General features: G+C 38.0%; 1 protein-coding gene across 7 annotated transcripts; it reads left to right on the top strand.

Moving 5' to 3' along the window:
• Nucleotides 1–832: 832 nt before the first annotated feature.
• Nucleotides 833–18390, top strand: LOC115735102 (phosphoglycerate kinase, cytosolic-like). 7 transcript variants are annotated; one of them, XM_030666184.2, is made up of 15 exons: nt 839–1368; nt 1480–1526; nt 2201–2267; nt 2390–2506; nt 3579–3849; nt 4070–4410; nt 4502–4787; nt 7854–7921; nt 8332–8586; nt 9204–9279; nt 15652–15728; nt 15802–15851; nt 16663–16747; nt 16880–16978; nt 17480–18390. In XM_030666184.2, exons 5-15 carry the CDS (start codon nt 3672–3674, stop codon nt 17705–17707), a joined length of 1743 nt encoding a protein of 580 aa, XP_030522044.1. In that variant the 5' UTR covers nt 839–1368; nt 1480–1526; nt 2201–2267; nt 2390–2506; nt 3579–3671; the 3' UTR covers nt 17708–18390. The 7 variants fall into 7 exon arrangements, 6 of the variants coding, with proteins under 6 accessions (XP_030522045.1, XP_030522044.1, XP_048127194.1 ...); XM_048271237.1 differs by lacking the exon at nt 2201–2267; XR_007196679.1 differs by lacking the exons at nt 2201–2267; nt 2390–2506 and having other exon boundaries at nt 834–1368; nt 15652–15763; nt 15794–15851; nt 17480–17616.
• The last annotated feature ends 486 nt before the right edge of the window (nt 18391–18876 follow it).

Genomic DNA, 18876 nt, shown 5'->3' with positions numbered 1-18876 from the left:
TGATAAGGGAAGCGTTTTTTCGGCTCCTTCTTTGGCTTTGACACTCTTTATTTTAATGTTTTGACGATATTATCCTCTTTTGGGTTTGACACTCTTTATTTTAATATTTTGACGATATTATCCCTTATGTAGCCCACCACTTCAATTACAATTCTATAAAATTGATCTACTTATTTTATTTGATCAACTCTTTGTTATATTGTTTCTTTTTTTTCCATTGCGGGTTCCACTTTCCTTCTTGTTCTTACACCTCTTATATATAGTTGCACGTCTCACGTTCAACAGAATTCTTTCGCAATTCAAGCAAATTTTTTTTTTTGAATTAGGATGTTGTATTGCTTTTCTGAATTTCAACTTTACAGTCCTAAAAAATCCCACGCAGTTGGCTTGCATTCATGTTAATAAAGATTGAATGCACAAAGACAAGGTAAACATATATTGGCAAACCTTGAAAGAGTCTCACTCGAAAGTCAAGGTTCTATAAGGTGTTCTTAGCCCTTACAAGTTCATATGCTTAAGTAAAAACGCTTTGACATGACCTCAAATTTGTATAATCATAATTAACTTAAAAAAAGTCCGTTTATTTGAACGCTCTACACACAACTGTAGTCTAGGGTTAAAAGCAACCGTTGCAACACCAAGAAATTAATATGTGAAAGCACAACTTTTATTTGAGCACTTAGATTATAAAAATTTAAGATTGTATCGGTAAAAATGTGAAAGGTTTGGGATTTTTTATTTTATTTTATAATTTTCCCGTTTTCTCAAATTTAGATGTTCTTTTTAGACGTTCTTTTGACTTTTTCCCCGCAAAAACTTATCCGAGCCTAACTCTGTCCGTGCTCGCCCACTCTTCCTTCTCTGTTCTTGTTTCCGCCATTTATCTCCTGACGAAGCTTAAGAGCTGAGTGACGAAGCCGTACGTGACAAATGCTTACCGTAGTCTAGAGCGTACTTTGAGCTCGTAGTTCCGAGTCGAAGAACTGCTTTTTCCAATTATTTTCTTTTGGCGCGAACAAGAACGATTTCTCGGCGGCGATTGTGCTTGAGACTCGTTCGTCTACGTTGGTTATGGCCTTAATCTTTGAAATGCTTTGTTTCGCTGCTGGTTCTTGTACTGGGTCGTCGCGATGATCACTCTGTGTTCGATTAAATGCGGCTGAGACTCATCTGAAGGTCTAGAAGGTAGCGGGAGATTGATGAGCATGAGCCAACTTCTGCATCCGCTTGGAGCCACACTCTTCTTCAACAATGCCCGTCATCCTCGGAGCCGCATATTCAAATCCGTTCCCCCCATATCAGGCACTTATGTCGGCGGAAATGCTGAATTTTCTGGATTCTTCGTTGGAGCTCAATCATCTCGGCAAGGTAAACGTTATGATATAGATTGTTTGATTTAAAGTTGGTTGCCGATGGCTGTCCTCCACTGTTCGTTGTCCGTTGAAAGCGTACTCATCTTTGGGATTGAATCTTGGGCAGGTAATTTACCGCCCGCAGGTTCTAACGAGACTTCTGCTAAACACAAGGTGCGGCAGCTGGATCTGAGACTATCTCTAGTTGTTTCTTGGGACAAATGTACCAAAAGTTCCAGAACTTGTCAGAAAAGTACAATCGAGTTCTAAAACTTTTTTAAAGGTAATTTGAGTCCTAAAGTTTTAAAAAAGTGCAATCAACGGAAATTGACGAATTTTAAGACCTGATTGCACTTTGATAAATTGAAGGGCTCAATTGCATTTTCATGACAATTTTGAGGACTTAATTGCACTGTTCGAAAGTTTTAGAATTAAATTGCACTTTCATGGCAAGTTTTATGAATTCCAATGTGCTTATCCCTTATTTCTTTGAATTCCTTCTTAGGTTAGTTTTACAGTTAGGTGGTAAAATGTTACTGTTTCACGAGGTACGTGCCAGTATGAATTTATATTCTTATGTGCATTCTTATGGTGATCCACTTCATTTTCTTTTTTTGTCTGCAAAGTGCAAGTTTTCTCTTTGACAAAGATTGCCCTTGCCTTTGCCTGCGCTATCCATATGTAGTCATCTGAGCACACAAGTGATGTTTCTACATTGTTAAAGAGCATGCATTGGTCACATTGGTATTGGTTCATCTCATGATCTGTACATAAAATGGAGGACCGTGAAACATCAAGTAGCTCTGCTCCTTCTCCCCATTTAATAAAGAGATGTTTCTTGGTCAGAGACTTAACTGCTGCTCCCTGTTGCTCGATGTGTTTTTTCTGACAGACAAAATAGAAGAGTTAGAAATGGTATATCTTATCTCTCTGGCTTTTACGAAATTGTTGCTGATACTGGGAAGTCACACTGTGCCACAAGTTTGGCTGTTGAAAGCTGTCTGTTCCATTAATGGAATAATTTTTACATGTTACAGACCCCCTTGGCATTGTGAAGAATATAGGCTGCATGACAGAACTATCTTGATATTGAACATGACCAGGACCCTTGCATAAGAGGGAAACAGAAGTGTAAAATTACTACTACCTTCTTGGTAGAATCTTGACAAAAGAGATTTATTTCTTCTATAGATTTATCATCATTTTCCTGAATAGAATTGCCCTTGTCTTAGATCATGTTCATAGAGGATGCATCCTGCCTCCACCTTTGCTTATTCTAGCAAATGAATTTGTGATGTCACAGTTTGTTGGGAATGCTTGTAAAGATTAATGGCTTGCTTATCCTGAGTAAAGAAATAGTAAATTTGAGGATAACAGATAGTGTTAGTGCATTTTAACCTTCCGTTCCATGTATTGACAGGCAACATTCAAGGACAATGGTCAACTATATGTTTCATGTTCAGAAGGTCCCATTCCCTTGGATGAAAATAGATGACAATTGTTGAACCCATAAACTGTATAAACTTCCAGTTTTGGGAAGGAAGTGTGAGGTGGAGTTTTTAAGGATGGAAGTGTAAGGTGGCAAAATGCCGGGCTTGCTAGTTTCTGTCATTGACTTTACCCTTGATGAGCATGAGGATTTATCCTTCCTTCTATTCATTTATATTTAGCTATGGTCTCTCATCAATGACTCACAGTACGTCCATTCTCTTTAAACATGCCATATGAAGGTATATGTACACAATACAGGTTAAGGAAGGAATAACATTGGCACGTTGCTAAATACATAACCTCATTCTTAGGAAAGATGCTGTGAGTGAATGCCTGTAGGGTGCTTGTCAAGTAATTCAATAAGGAAAATTTTCAATCTTCTAGGCATTATTGTTCTTGTGATATGCATATTATGTGTTTTGAAAAACCAAAATCTTCCTCATTAAGTATGTTATGAAAGAAAAAGCTGGATTCTTTTAATGTCATCCGACTTCTCTTTCCTGTATGCTTATAGTTTACACAATGGGAAAGATAATTTCAATTCAATGCATTCCATGCACAATCTATGGGGTCTATGAAACTTTTCGTCAGGACCAGTAATGTCTGCTTACTTCCTTATATAATTGGCTTAACTTTTTAGTAGTTAATTTCTTCATGTCATGCACTCTTGTCTCAATAGTTTATATATAGTGGTAAAATGTGATAATTTCTCAATGCTTCATTTTTGTCTTTCAGGCCTTTTTTTGGAAGCGAGGAGAATCAGATGCTCTCCCATACATACAAACACTTGGGAAGTTTCCGAAGGAGGAGCTTGAGGATAAAGTAGTCATGGTCAGATTTGATTCTTCCATATTGCTTCGGGAAGAACAGGACCATACAGTTCAGTCAATCTTATATGCACATCTAACCATTAAATATCTATTGGAAGCCAGGGCTAGGATCGTTCTAGTGAGTGATTGGAGTGATGGAATCAATTCAAGATTTCCTGATCTTCAGTCTGTTGCAGGTACATTATTGCTAATTATCATTGTTAACAATATGGGCCTAAGTGATAATTATCCTGCACTTAACTATATTTCAGTGAGAATTAGTAACTTGATGAAGTATGGGAACTGGTATCAGTCTTATGACTTGAATCATTAGCTCAGAAAGTCCTTAACAAGTCTGATTAGGGATGGTGTTTTTCATGCTATGGCTGATCATTATGTGCTGTATCTATATTTCAGAGCACCTCTCACTAGTCCTCGGGGTCAATGTTGTGCCATCACAGTGCCTTTCTCATTATAGTCCACCTTCAGAAGCTCTTGAGAAGATGAAGGTGCTACTTCTTGAGAACCTTTCTGAGTTTAAGGGGGAAGTTTGTAATTCATTAGAATTTGCGGAGACTCTATCATCTGGGGTCGATATTTTCGTCAATGACTCGTTTTCCCAGTCACATAAAGTTCTTGCATCCACTGTTGGCGTTACTAGCTTTTGCTATTCCTCTATTGCTGGGTTCCAATTTGAGGAGAGCCTGAGAAAACTGAAGAATGCTGTGGGAAGTGGCAAAAGGCCACATATAGCAATTGTACGCTCTGCTGTTACTCGAAAATGATATGGATTTGCTAGTAGATTATTTTGTTGCTCCTCTCTCACATGTAATTTAATGTCTGATACAGATTGGAGGAACTAATCTCTCCAACAAAGCAGCTGCATTGTGCTCCTTGGCTTCTGTTTGTGATGGGCTGGTCTTCGTGGGAATGATGTCTTTTCAGATTATGCATGTGTTGGGTTTCTTAGTTCCTTTAAACCAATTGGAATTAGGGGCTACTAAAGAAGCTTCAGAGTTAGTCCAGGTTGCGCAAGATAGGAACATCCCTATTTTATATCCAAAAGATTTTTGGTGCCTGAATGAAAAGGTTCCAAATCAGTTGGAACTATTTCCTGCTCACGCAATTTCAAAAGGTGAGATTCAACCTCTTAGGTCACAGAATTTCTCAGCTTTTCTCTTTGGTGACTTATTGTTGCAGGATGCTCCGTCTCCATCTCCATCTCCATCTCTCTCTCTCTCTCTCTCTCTCTCTCTCTCTCCCCCTCTCCCTCCCCAATATTACCAGTGGCAATTTCCTTGTCCTGCTTTCGTTTTGGAATTCGTGGTCTTTGGATCTGTGTGATGCCGTTACTAGACCCCTAAGGAGATTATAATCACTTGAATTACTATTGAGCTGGAGATATTGGCATGGCAAGGAATAAGGAATTATGCCCTAGGATTGGAAAAGAAATTGTTGTTACCCGATCTCTCATTCTATCTTTTTTAACCATGTGTTGGCAGCCCTTGTTTACACTTCAATAAAAATTATCCCTTAACCTATAAAAACCCGCCAAACTTCGTAAGAAATAGGAGTGCACCTTTTTAATTAGGCTAAGGGCCTGTTTGACAACGATTCTAATCCAAAAAGGTGATTCCGATTAGAATTATATTTTCCGATTCTGTTCCCTAAATGGTTTTTAGAGAATCAGAACGTGTTTGGTAATCGCACAAAATTTTTGTTTCCGGAAACAACCAGGTGGGGAAAATTCTTTTTTTCTCCTTTTTTTTTTTATAATAAATTTTCATCTTTTTTTTTTAATTTTTTTTCAGTTTTTTGAACTTTTAAAATTTTTTTAATTTCTCCCCTTTTTAAATTTTTAAATTTTTTTGTAAAATTTTATATCTTAGTTTTAAATTTAATTTTTTATAAAAAATATTTTAAAAAATTAGTTTTTAGTATATTTTCAAATTTAATTTCAATTTTATTTTAAGTTCAGAAGCCCACATGGACTTAATCTTTTTAAAAGAAATGAAATTTTGATTTTTTTGTGATTCTCAAAAGTGATTCTTTTTTCCGGAATCAACTTATTTTTGATTTTTGTTTTTGCTCCAAAACTATTCCTGGGAACGGAATTAGAATCAGAATCATTTACGTTACCAAACATGTTTCTCATCCTTTTTTGTTCTGGGAACATAATCGGAGAATCAAAATCGTTGCCAAATAGACGCTAACTGTCCCAAGCCTCTCCATAGGTCATGCACGGGAGCAGCTTTATTTCATCTCGTTTCTCTTATACTAATTGAAGAAGCTTAACAATCCCTTTTCACTTATTTAACTTCCTTCTACATTGTCATAAATTTTTCAGAAGATTTTCACGGCCCATGTGGGTTCATGTTTGTCTATATATTCGTGCATGCATGTGTTTGTGTGTATTCTGTGACATCCAATAAATGTTAAGTTGTCTGGCTTCTTGAATCTTGTGGGCAATAGTTAAGCTCATAATAACCTTTTTCCCCTGCTGGATTATGGTGGTAAGGTTTCTGACTTGTTGAGTCAAATGCATTAAGCTGATACACTTCATACAATGGTCATGAGGCTACTTACATTGATGACTGCAGCACAGGAAGCTTAAAGTTTTAATGCTCGTCAATCTTCATATTCATTTCTGTTGGAACTTGCGGCCTTTTAAGCCATCGCTTCCTCTGTTGCAGTATATACGTTGCTTTAATTAGTATATCGTGATTGGGCTGCAACACACAAATCATTTAAGATGGTGATCACAGATGGGCTTTAGTATATGAAATTTGTGGTGTAACTTGTTCTTGCTAGATGAGGACAGAAGTGTCTAGACTTGTCTAGCATATAACTGCTTTGCTTGTATTCACACAAATAAATTGCTGAAAATTCTTCCTGTTCAGTTGCATATTTTTTTATTGAATTGATGATTTTTTCATTGTTTCACAAGGAAAGTATTATCATTTCAAGGGCATTGAGGGGACAAAATCCATGACAAATGGGTCATTGCCTAGAAACTAGAAGGCTATCTAGAGATCCATCTTTAACCCCCGTAACAGTGAGGTTCCAAAATTTTCTACTCCTTCAATTGGGCTTCCAGAGGAAGATAACTGTAGGAAACCTTCTTAGTCTTCAACTCAGAACCTGGGCTTGGTGTCACCATTATCATTTCCTAAGAGGTTTGGTTCACTATTCATAAGGTGAGGGACTTCTCTTTCTGAAAGGAGAACAGAATTGAGCAGGGATTCCATGTCAATAAGATGACTGTGGTATCAGTCATCAGAGAAAGAGATGCATCATATGCTAAACACATTATTAGTCATCTTCCTCTACGTGGCATTTTCTGATTCTTCTGGCCGAGGATCCATGGTTACAATGAAGCATTAAAGATTATATGTTTCACCATGCCAAAACAGCATTCCAAATGCACCATCAGATTCTGTGGGCATTAAGAATGTTGTTTTGTGTGGAGATAGATTTCATTCTACATGTACACCATAGAGATTGTCCTACAAAAATTTAACTGGTGTCCATCCCTATCCTTGTTATGTGGGGATGTCACTATGTCGTTCCACTCAAACTGCATCTGGGAAACAAACTTTATTTCGTTAGTCTTCAAATCCTTGCTTTGCATGGTTTATAAACATCGCTGGTTTTCTTCCCTAAGTTGAATGTCTGCTTATCTTCCAATTATGTTTCTAACATAGTGGATAGGTCTCTTTGCATTTTTGGAATTTGTTTCTCCTGAAGTGTTATTTTAGATCTAGTATGCTTGTGTACTGCAAAAACGGGTAATTTGTGTCCATAAATGCTCTTCAAGAAAGCTGGTTTTGCATTTCTCACTAGAAGTCGTGTCACCCTATTTTCATTATGATTGTCATCTCTAATTACAGTCTTTATCTCTTGTGTTTCACATAACTCAGAGGAATTAATCTAATAAAGGCAAAGTGGTAAGTGCCATTCGTGCGCCATTTTGGAGTTATAGGAATGGAAACTTTGTTTTAATTTTAGTGGGTTAAAGAATCTACTGTTATTTAATGCTTGTTACTTATTCACCTGACATCATTTTACCCAATCTCAATTGGTTTTCTCGGATCACAAGTCACAATTATCTGCTGTTGGCAATAGTTGTTTTATCTTCATCATCCTCCTTCAGTGACCTAAATTGTTCACCTGGTGCATCTTTCCCTTCTTATATTTTTAGGCTGGATGCCTGTTGATATTGGACCCAGCACACTGGATGAAATAAAGGCCCTGCTTAAAAAGTCAAAGGTGAAGTTTTCGTAACTTTAATTGATAATGGAAGTCTTAATTTGATATTCTTGTTTACTTATTCAAACACTTATGCCTTTTCTTTATCCTTGGTAAAAAGTTATTTTGCTGCCAACAAAGAGTTGATTTAGCTAGGTGCTGAGTATGATGATTTTATCCTTAGGAAAGGTATTTGATGGCGGTTCTTACAGTGCGATATCCCTTGCCACTTTTGGTTGAAAACTTGAAGAGAGCTCTTTTCCCCCTTACAGTCTCCCAAGTTAATTCTTGGAACTCTTGACTGTTTAGATGATTGCTGCCCTTACATTTAACCATTTTTTTCCTGCTAGATTGCTGCTCTTTATTGCCTCAATAAGAATCTCCATCTCTCCTCATGGGATGACCTTTTTCACTTGTTTCCTCATGATCAGCAGAAAGCCACATGGATTGGTCCAGTGAAATTCAAGTCACGCCATGCATCTGCAGTTGGAGCAAGTAAATTGGCGTGTATACTTAATGCGTTAAGTCAAGGTGATTGTGATGTAACCATTGTTGGCTCTGTGGCATGCAAAACAATGACAGATGAGTCTAGCTCTATCCCTGCTTTTTCTGTGATTGAAAACGCTTCCATATGGTGGGATTTCCTCAAAGGAAGAAAACTTCCTGGTGTCATGGCATTAGATAGGGTAAGTTTCTTAACTTTTTCATTGCTTATACTTTCTTTCATGTGATCACATAAGAGCCTTTCTGAAATAATGCCAATCTTAAATTGCAAAAAACCGCCTATCTCATGTTGGATCCTTCTATTCCACGTGATGCTTGTAAACCTCTTGCAGAAGCTAATCTTATCATGTCGAGATGGATCATCAGGCATGAGGAGACTTTATTAACTGGTGTTAAGTATCATGAAAAACAATTGAAACACATCCTGATGATGCCTTGCGGCCCAAGAACTTTGCAGTTACTGTCGAATTCTGTTTATTTAGAATTAGTGCAATGGTTACGATAGGATGTGGGTGACTCTCCGATTATGTCTAAGATAAATCTGAATGAAGAGGTTACAAACATGCAGGGCCTTATATGTCTCAGATGAATGAAGTCCTTTTGGCAGTGGCCAATTGTCAATACACCCATATGTAGAAAAGAAAAAGCAATACGATAGGTTCAACTGTCAATATTCATGGAACACCCAATCAGTAACCATGATTGCTTTTACTTATTGAGGCCCTACAAAATGCTGCGTGTGGTCAAGTTGTGATTGTATAGTATTAGACTCATTTGGAGAAATTACCTTTATTTGCAGGCATACCCATTCAAGATTGATTGGAAGTCTGTATATAGGGAACCTGCTCAACCTTTGGTAGTCGATATTGGAAGTGGTAAACCCCTTATGCTTCTTAGTACAGGATTTACTTAATGACTTAATATAAGTTACCCTACTTATGCTTAGCCACTTTAAATCCCATCGGGATAACAGGGGGAAAAGTGGACAAAAAACCTTTTGGAGCTTTTCCAGACAATCAATGCTCTCATTTACTCTTTTCAATCCTGGAAGCCAATGGAGCTTCTCTAAATTATTCTAATTTTCCTACCAGCTTTGACAAACCTTGAATTCTTGGTTATTGAATCTGTGATAGGGGAGTTGCAATAGCAAAAGAAAAGATAAGTCCATTATATAATGGGTAGAGGCACTTTCTTGAGTAAATGTTTTTTGTTATGTTACTTGTGTTTTCTAGGTTTTATTCCTTTCTACTTACATGGGGGCATTATGGTCATTGTACAAGTTATATATTAAATAGCAGTAGGTATAGGGAAAAGAACACAGAAATTGAGTGCCGTTCTTTTGATTTTACGTTTCTTTCTTCCTCTCTTTCTTTCTTGTTCTCCTCGTTTTCTCCTCTTTTCCTTCTTCTCTCTTTCCTATTTACCGCAAGTTCTCTAAACAGCTTTGTGATATATTTTTTTTTTGTAAGACCTGCTCAGATAGATTATCTCATTTCCATCTGAAAATGCTATTTCAATTGGCATTTTCTATTATTAAGCACCAAAATTTAGACTCACATTCTAGATTCTTGCGATAGCGCAAGCCTAAGGCTTGTAGCGTCCATGTACTAGAGTCCTATAACTTATACTATGTTCATTTATGTAATGATGAGATAAAGGATTGAAAGGAAAAACTGTCTTGTGGAGATCACACAGATGTATAAGAGAAAAACTGTGTCTTGTCGAGATCACACAGTTGTATTTATACCATATTCAAGTATTACAAGATAGGAAACCAAAGAATGAAGAATGGTGTACAATTGATAGACACATCTACTTTCATGATTTCCAACGGTTCCCCTCAGCTGGAGCATATATATCATTATGGCCAGCTTGTTACATATATACTAGATCTGAGACTGCTAAGAGCCTTAGTGACTACATAAACTAATTGTTCAATAAGTCTAACAAATGCACTCCTAATTTCCGAAGACTCTAATTTTTCTTAAACAAAGTGACAATCAACCTCAAAATGTTTCGTCTTTTCATGTAAATAGGCTTCAAAAAATATTGTATGGTTGCTTGATTACCACAAAATAACTTCAGCAGTTGCTATTGTGTCTTACCCAAGTTCTTCAACAAAATTTTCAGCCAGATCAGATCACAAGTAGTTATGGCTAGAGCTCTCTATTCAGCTTCTGAGCTAGAACGAGCTACAAAATTCTGTTTCTTGCTCTTCCTGAGATCAGATTTCCTCCAATGAGCACGTAGTAACCAGTCATGGATCTGCGATCGAAGGGACAACTAGCCCAGTCAGCATCAGTGTAGCCAACTATCTGAGTATGGCATCTATTCCTATATAACAGTCCTCTGCCGGGTGCACCTTTAACATACTTCACAATTCATACGACTGCATTCCAGCGTGTTTTCGTTAGTGCATTTAAAAAACTGACTCATGACACCAACAGCAAGAGATATGTTTGGTGAATCTTGAGATAGTTCAGCTTACCAACCAATCTTCTTTATCTCCCAGGATAAGGAAAAGGCCTCCCATCACCTTGGTAATAACTAATAAGTTGACATCCGGATCCATTGAGGTAACAATAGGCTTCGCATTGAGTAAACTGGTTTCCTGCTAAATACCCAACACATACTTCCTTTGAGATATATTAATACCACCCTGAGATTGAGTGTGTTCAATCCTATACCCCCCTCCCCCCCTCCCACCCTCCCGCCCCAAAAAAAATCCGAATGACAACGTGTGAGACCAAATCCAGGAACTGCTGAAGTAAATCGGCTAATGCTTGAGGGGATTGCTCGTGGCCGAAGAAAGATATTCTGAATTGCACTATACCTAAGTACTCCTTCTCAGAAGCAAACCTAGGTGGTTGTTCTATATAAATCTCTTCTTTGAATTCACCATGCTCGAATGCATTTTCAATATCAAGTTGATGCAGAGGCCAATGATAAATATCTGCAAGAACAGAGAAATATGTAGAGGAATCGGGAGAAGATCTCGGGAAATCAGGAAAAAATCTTGGGATATGATTTTTTTGTTTCCATTTATTTTGTTTCCTTTATTTCTGAATCCTCAAGATTAGGAAGTAGGAAATCTTTTCCTTTTCTGCTTTTATTTCCTTCCTCTAGCATAGTTGTCCTAGACTCCATTTATGTGTAATGTTCTTTGTAACAATAAGACAATAAGAAATAGAAAAAACTACTTTTCTTCTTTGAAATCAACGTGGTATTAGAGCGGACATTTTGAATCCAGCTCCTACTATGGTGAAAACAGTGATGACTGGAGCTCGTAGGGATGCTGTTCAGGTGTCATGCCAGAGAGAAATTCGACTGATCTCTCTGGAAAATCGAGCAATAATGGAGAGCAATTCTCCCAGAACTCCAGCCTGCTATTAACAGTTCACCGATTAAATGGCTGAAATTATTTGGGGTGGGCTCAATCGGTGAAACTAGCAATCGATGGTAGAGGGAAGCTTGGCCACTTGATAGGCGAGGAAAAGGAACCAGCAAAAAGCAATCCGAAATGGAAAACTTGGAGATTGGAGAACTCGTTAGTGATTGCCTAGCTAATCAATTCTATGGAGCCAGCAATTGGAAAACCGGAACCAGCAAAAAGCAATCCAAAATGGAAGACTTGGAGATCGGAGAACTCGTTAGTGATTGCCTAGCTGATCAATTCTATGGAGCCAGCAATTGGAAAACCGCACCTATTCCTTATGACAGCTAAAGATGTGTGGGACGTTGTGAGAGAAACACATTCTGATTTGGAGAACTCTTCCCAGATTTTTGAATTGAAGACAAAGCTATGGCAATCAAGGCAAGGAGATCCCGAGGTCATTGTTTTCTTCAATGAAATGGTGACCTTATGTCAGGAATTATATCAATGCTATGATGATACATGGGAAAGCCTGGCTGATTGCAAGAGACAAATGAAGAGAGAAGAGAATGATAGAGTATACATGTTTCTAGCAGGCCTTAATCGAAGCTTGGATGAGGTGAGAGGCATAATCCTTGGTCAAAAACCTTTGCCATCCATCTGTGAGGTTTTCTCTGAAGTTAGATTGGTTGCCAAAGGATTCACCCGGACTTACGGCATCGATTACTTTGAGAACTTCGCTCTAGTTGCAATGCGAAACACTGTCAGAGTGCTCTTATCACTTGCAGCCAACCTTGATTGGCCTCTGCAATAGCTAGATGTGAAGAATGCATTTTTGAATGGAGATTTGGAGGAAGAAGTATACATGGATTTCCCCTCGGGCTTTGATAGAAGGTTTGGATCGAAGGTTTGTAAATTGAAGAAGTCACTATATGGACTGAAACGGTCACCAAGGGCCTGGTTTGAGAAGTTCACTCAGTCTGTGAAGAAACAAGGGTATGTTCAAAGACAAGCTGATCATACCATGTTTGTAAAGCATTCTCGTGATGGGAAGATTGCAATTCTGATAGTGTATGTGGATGGCATCATTCTCACCGGGAATGATATTGCCGAGATGAACAGGTTGAAAGAATGTCTAGCTTATGAATTTGAGATCAAGGACTTGGGATCTTTAAGGTATTTCCTTGGAATGGAGGTGGCTCGGTCAAAATAGGGAATTGTAGTTTCACAAAGGAAATATGTGCTGGATCTTCTAAAGGAGACTGAAATGAGTGGTTGTAGATCGGGAGATACTCCAATACATCCAAATCAAAAACTTGGAGATGACAAAGATGAGGTTCCTGTTGATACATCGAGATACCATAAGCTCGTAGGGAAACCGATCTATTTATCGCATACTCGGCCGGATATTGCTTTTGTTGTGAGTATGGTAAGCCAATTTATTCATTCTCCCTATGAAAGGCATCTTAAGGTTGTGTATGGGATCCCGAGATACCTAGAGAGCACACCTGGAAAAGGTCTGCTATTCAAAAAGTTTACTCAACCGGAAATTGAAGCATACACAGATGCAGACTGGGCAGGGTTAATTATTGACAGAAGGTTGACTTCAGGATATTATACATATGTCTGGGGGAACTTGGTTACTTAGCGAAGTAAGAAGCAGAATGTGGTGGCACGAAGTAGTGCGGAAGCAAAGTACCGAACAATGGCCCATGGGGTTTGTGAGATGTTGTGGCTAACACGAGTACTAGAAGAACTTCGAGTGCCAGTGAAAATGCCTATGAAGCTGTACTGTAACAAGAAGGCTGCAATCAACATTGCACATAATCCAGTGCAACATGAAAGAACTAAGCATGTTGAGATCAAAATACACTTTATCAAGGAGAAGAATGATGCAGGAGCTATTTGTATGCCATTTGTGCCAACAACACAACAAATAGCTGACATTCTTACGAAGTGACTGTTCAGACCTAACTTCGAGTCTCTCATCAGCAAGTTGGGCATGATAGATATTTACGCACCAACTTTTAGGGGGGGAGGGGTCGAAGAATCGAGAGAAGATCTTGGGAAATCAGGGGAAAATCTTGGGATATGATTTTTTTGTTTCTATTTATTTTATTTCCTTTATTTTTGAATACTCAAGATTAGGAAGTAGGAAATCTTTTTCTTTTCTGCTTTTGTTTCCTTTCTATAGCATAGTTGTCCTAGACTCTATTTATGTGTAATGTTCTCCGTAACAATAAGACAATAAGGAATTGAAGAAACTACTTTTCTTCTTTGAAATCAACATACGCATGGATGTAATCTATGCAACCTGAGAAAAAGTATTGCAATCAGCCCTAGAATCTGTGTATAACCTTTGGCCACTACCTTGGCCTTTAGCTGTTCAGCATGACCATCAGCAGTCATGTTCGCAACATACACCCAATTACACCCAACTGTAGTCGTACCAGGTGGTAAAGGTGCAAGCTCCCGTGTGATTGGCAGGCAAAGCAGACATTTCCTCCTTGGATGAGACAATGCTTTTGTGACACATTTAGGGGAATTCCATGTAGTCAGAAGATACGTGACTATAACTCAGAAATATTATAGATTGGGTGAGGATTAGTAGTAGAACGTGTACCTTTTTGTGGGCAATAGGTCACTCAAGCTCAGACGAAAAAGAATCTGAGAGTGGAGAGTTAACTGGAATAGATGAAGAATCTATCGGCTTTGCCAAGGGAGCAGCCATCTGCTCTCCTTGAGCAGTTGGTTGCTCTGTCTGGTGACTCAGCATCCATTTGAGGTTACCTATTCCTGTGGTGATATGTGATGAGATCACCATGCAACGTTTGGTTTGAAGGAGTTGGATTTTGACAATAGAAACAAGTAGAGGCAAAGACTTGAAAATCGCCTCACTAATGCTAGGAGACTTCAAGAGAAATAGAGCCGGTTCAAGGCATGTAATATTAGCACCGCATGTCTAAGAAAGGACCAATTAAGAAAATTTCCATAGATTTTCCCAGCATGGACTTTGCAAGTTTTAGGACTCAGATGGATGAAGTGAAAGTTTTAGGACTCAAATGCATTATCGTGACAAGTTTTAGGACTTCCACTGTAATTGTCCCTAAAGAAATTATCAAGATTCGGTTGGTTTGGGAACTCTGAATACTTGGAAGAGTAGTTCTTCATTTGCTTGCTATCAAGTGAACTAGGATGAAAATCTTTAATGCAGAAGGGAATGGGGAGTTATGAAAAAGTAATTTTGCGATGGAAGTTGTCTTATAGATGCTGTATTCATGCGGTGCTTATCAGTGGTGGTATACAATCGCTTTGCGACTGAATATATTCTGTGGACATATAAGAAGTTCTTCTATCGCGCAAATAAGTAAGGACAATCTCATACATTCATATGATGTATATGTGAAACGAATTTGTATTGGTCTCTTGTATGCATGTGGTCTGAGACTGACTTGTACATGCTTTGAGAGGTCATCCATTTGTTTTCCATATGACTGGTCAGACGATTGCATGCGATTAACTGTTATTAACACACTTCATGCTCAATGATTACCCTAGAAAGAAGGATGAGGACTAAAGTTAACAGCACATTTTGTCACCATGTACTTTTAGCTGTACTGACTTTTCCTGCGGATTTATCTCTATTTAGAGGACAAGGACTTAGATCCCCAAAAATTAACCTTGTGATGTGATGTTCGTTTTTGAATCAACATCAAATGAGTTCTTTCACTGTGATGTTCCAATTCTTTGACCTAGGAAATTAATCAATGCCAATGGCTTTCTATGCCGCAATTATCTGGAGACCAGGAAATATATACTGCAATAACTGCTTCATTATTCTCTTTCTTGCTTATGTGTGGAACATCAATTACAGGTAACGGAGTATTTTTGTTGGGAATGGCTAAAAGGTGGAAGCATCTTAATTTTCTTGGTTTAGAGATCAATGAGAAGGTAGTCTACATGATTTCAGATGCTTTGGCGCTTTTGCTTCTCTCATATAATATACTCGATTCAAATCTTTCAGCTTGTGCGGCGCTGCTTAATTGCTGTCCATCAGTCAGACTTGACGAATGGGTACGTACTATTGCTCTGTGGGTTTGGGCTAATTTTATTCACCTGGGACACAAAAAAAAAAAAAAAAAAAATTGTTTGACTGTATACGGTTTCTTTTCTCTTAGGCAGCTACATATATAATTCAGGTCTTACTGATCATCGTTCCTCTCTACTTCTCTTTTCTGTATTTTCCTGGTGATTAGTCCTCAAAATATGTATGACTATTTGACCTTGTGGGTGAATAATTGCTTTCTTCCTGTGATAATATTATCCGTAGATTTGGATGGCCTATCTCAAGCTTTATGCAGCATGTTGGTCCGTCTATCCTGGAAGAATGCTAATAATCTCATTGCATTTGCCTGTTTTATTTCATGTGCTGTAGTTACTGAGTCTGCTGATATAAGTTTGTTGATTTCCTGGATAATATTGGTTAAAAAGATGTCAACAGGGGAATGGACAAAGTGAATCTCTGATTACCGACTTTATTTGTCTGTGACTTAATTGGGAAATTATTATGTATTAAATAAGGAAAAAGCTCTGAGATGCCTGAATAGTAAACTTTCAAAGTGAATGTATTTGCCTTTATCAACATCTTGTTTAGAAAGACCATAGCCTGTTGATCCACAGTATCAGCTTGCAGCTGTCAAACGCACGAATATTTATAATCAGTGGAGACACAAGTCACGTTGTCTTCAAACCAATAGGGCCATTTAGTAATGTCAAAGTGTCACATTCATCTTTTCCCGAAATGTAGTTTAATCTTGAAAATGCTAACTGCTTTATTTGCTCATTCAAGTACATGATTGTTGCTCAAATTTTCTGGTAATCTCAGATACTTCATTGCAACCAATGCAACGTCCACATTTCGGTCAATCGTGTCCTGTTATCCTGGAGAAGTAATTCTTGTGTCGATACAGGTAGTGGTTAAACCACACTGATCTAGATTTTTCCCCCTAGTTAAAAGCAACTGCAATGACATCAATTTATCGTTCAATTTTTCTTGAGTCATTCTTTGTTTGTTTTATCTGGTATGCGTTTGTTCTATCTAGTGCCCAAACCCTGACTTTAACAAACCAGAACATCGGTGGAGGATGCTTCAAAAATCATTAGTTGAAGCAGTTGCTGATCTCCTCATCCCTAATGGAAAGGTAACAATTGCTGCTGATAAAATTAGTAAAAATCATAGATTTCGATGGGCTTTCAAATAGAAGCTTTGGCTCTTTCTTTTTAATTCCTGTTAGTACATTAAATAAAAGATGCATTGGCCCAAAAAAAGTGCTGTTGCATTGTATTTGAAACTCAAATTGTCTCCATATGAAGAAGTACAATGTGCACTGCTCTAAATATGACTTTGGATATTGACACGTGATTGATATCTAGTTGCTCACTTTGGTAACCGGAGCTCTGCTTCAACTTTAAGCTCTTGAAGTGTACACAAATATTGGGACATATTTGTTTTCATTAGGAGTCAGATCATACAGTTTTGCCCTATCTTCTGAAAAACCAGCTTGAGAAATTCTTGTTTGTTCTTTTCGGTCACATTGAATGCTAAAAGAACACTCGATCTCTTTCACTAAAAGTTTCTTGATCTCTTCCACAAATATTTCAATATTTCAAACTTTTATCTAACAATTTTTGCTTAACTCTAGGTATTTCTTCAATCTGACATTGAAGCGGTTGCTGTAAGGATGAAAGAGCAATTTCTGAGATATGGCAAGGGGAAGCTTTCAATTTTGCAGGCACAAGATACCACCAAATATAGAGGGTGGCTCGAGGAGAACCCGTTTGGAATAAGATCAGATTGGGAACAGCATGTTCTAGATCGTGGGGCCCCTATGTATAGGCTGATGCTCTTGAAATCAAACATTGTGCATTAAAGATGTGGGATTGACTGCTATACAGCTGCTGAGTGAGTTTGTCCAAGTGAAAGTGGTTTGATTTCAGAGGCTAGTCTGCAAAGGATGGAATCTGGAGCAACGAGAAGGCACCCTCCCATTACTGCAGTTTTCATATTCCAACCAAGCGATGAAGCATGAAAATGTTTGCTATGGAAATGCCGTGAAAATGGCATTGTGCTCAATCTCAAAAGAATTGTTCAGATCATTGGATTGGAGCCATTGGGATAGTGGCGATTGAAATGCATTATCAGCAAGGATTTCTCGGAAGAAATGCATATTTGCAGGGATGGTAATGCATCATCTTCTGGAAATGGGATTGAGCAGCCAAAGCATGCAAGAGAAGAGGATAGTTTTGGAATCTGGGCAAAGAAATCAGGGCGACTACTAATAGTCAGCTGCGGTTAGTGGCTGTTTGGAAGGGTAGAACACTGGTTAAAGGCTGTCTATCATTCCACATTTCTTGATATTCTTTCATTGATTTTTCACCCTCTGCCATAAGTTGAGGCAGTTAAGCTGTAATCGACCTTTTACTCATTATGGATAGAACCTCTTAAAGTAGTACTTCAAGTGTTTAGATTATGCAACCATTGTAAGTATTCAAAATGAACGGCTTCCTCTTTTATCCTGCAGATAAGAGTTTGTGATTTTGACTTTTTCTTTCATCTCATATTAATGTCATGACCATAACTTATCGGGAATTTTTTTTTTTCATGACAATGATTACTTTTTTTTATCGATATCGTCCTCTCTTTTATAATGTACAATCCTGACTATTCCGGTAAACCAATTGAGGATAGTCCGATCAAGATTTGCTGAATCTGCTGCTACCAATCATAAATGCTTTACATGTTGAACACAAATAGTAGAATCCCAGTTAAAATTTTGGGAATTGGAAGACGGTGGGTAGGTGGGTGATGGAGAGCCTTCTTGTATGATACCTTTTGATGTCAAAGTCAAGTCTCTGCAAAATTCAGTCGAAGGGGAGGGAATTCCAGAAGGCTTTGAAAGTGACAGAGAACGCTTCTTAGAAAAGCTAAATATACCCCACATGGTCCCTCATTTTCTGGTTTAATAAGTAAAAGTTGCCTCTCCATGCAGCAACTTATGTTGAACAGTTGTAGCACTTCACAAAGTCAGCTTAGAAGAGA

Source organism: Rhodamnia argentea, chromosome 10 (assembly GCF_020921035.1).
Source record: "Rhodamnia argentea isolate NSW1041297 chromosome 10, ASM2092103v1, whole genome shotgun sequence".
In the NCBI taxonomy this organism is placed as follows: Eukaryota; Viridiplantae; Streptophyta; class Magnoliopsida; order Myrtales; family Myrtaceae; genus Rhodamnia; species Rhodamnia argentea.
Note: the sequence above shows the minus strand (reverse complement) of the source record. Positions and strands in the feature narration are given on the sequence as shown.

Excerpts from the sequence above, each read along its gene's own strand:
- LOC115735102 (XM_030666181.2), top strand. The coding sequence starts at position 1,200 with ATGAGCATGAGCCAACTTCTGCATCCGCTTGGAGCCACACTCTTCTTC. Across the intron at positions 1,527-3,578 it reads AGACTTCTGCTAAACACAAG|GCCTTTTTTTGGAAGCGAGG; the intron begins GTGCGGCAGCTG and ends TTTGTCTTTCAG. Across the intron at positions 3,850-4,069 it reads TGATCTTCAGTCTGTTGCAG|AGCACCTCTCACTAGTCCTC; the intron begins GTACATTATTGC and ends TCTATATTTCAG.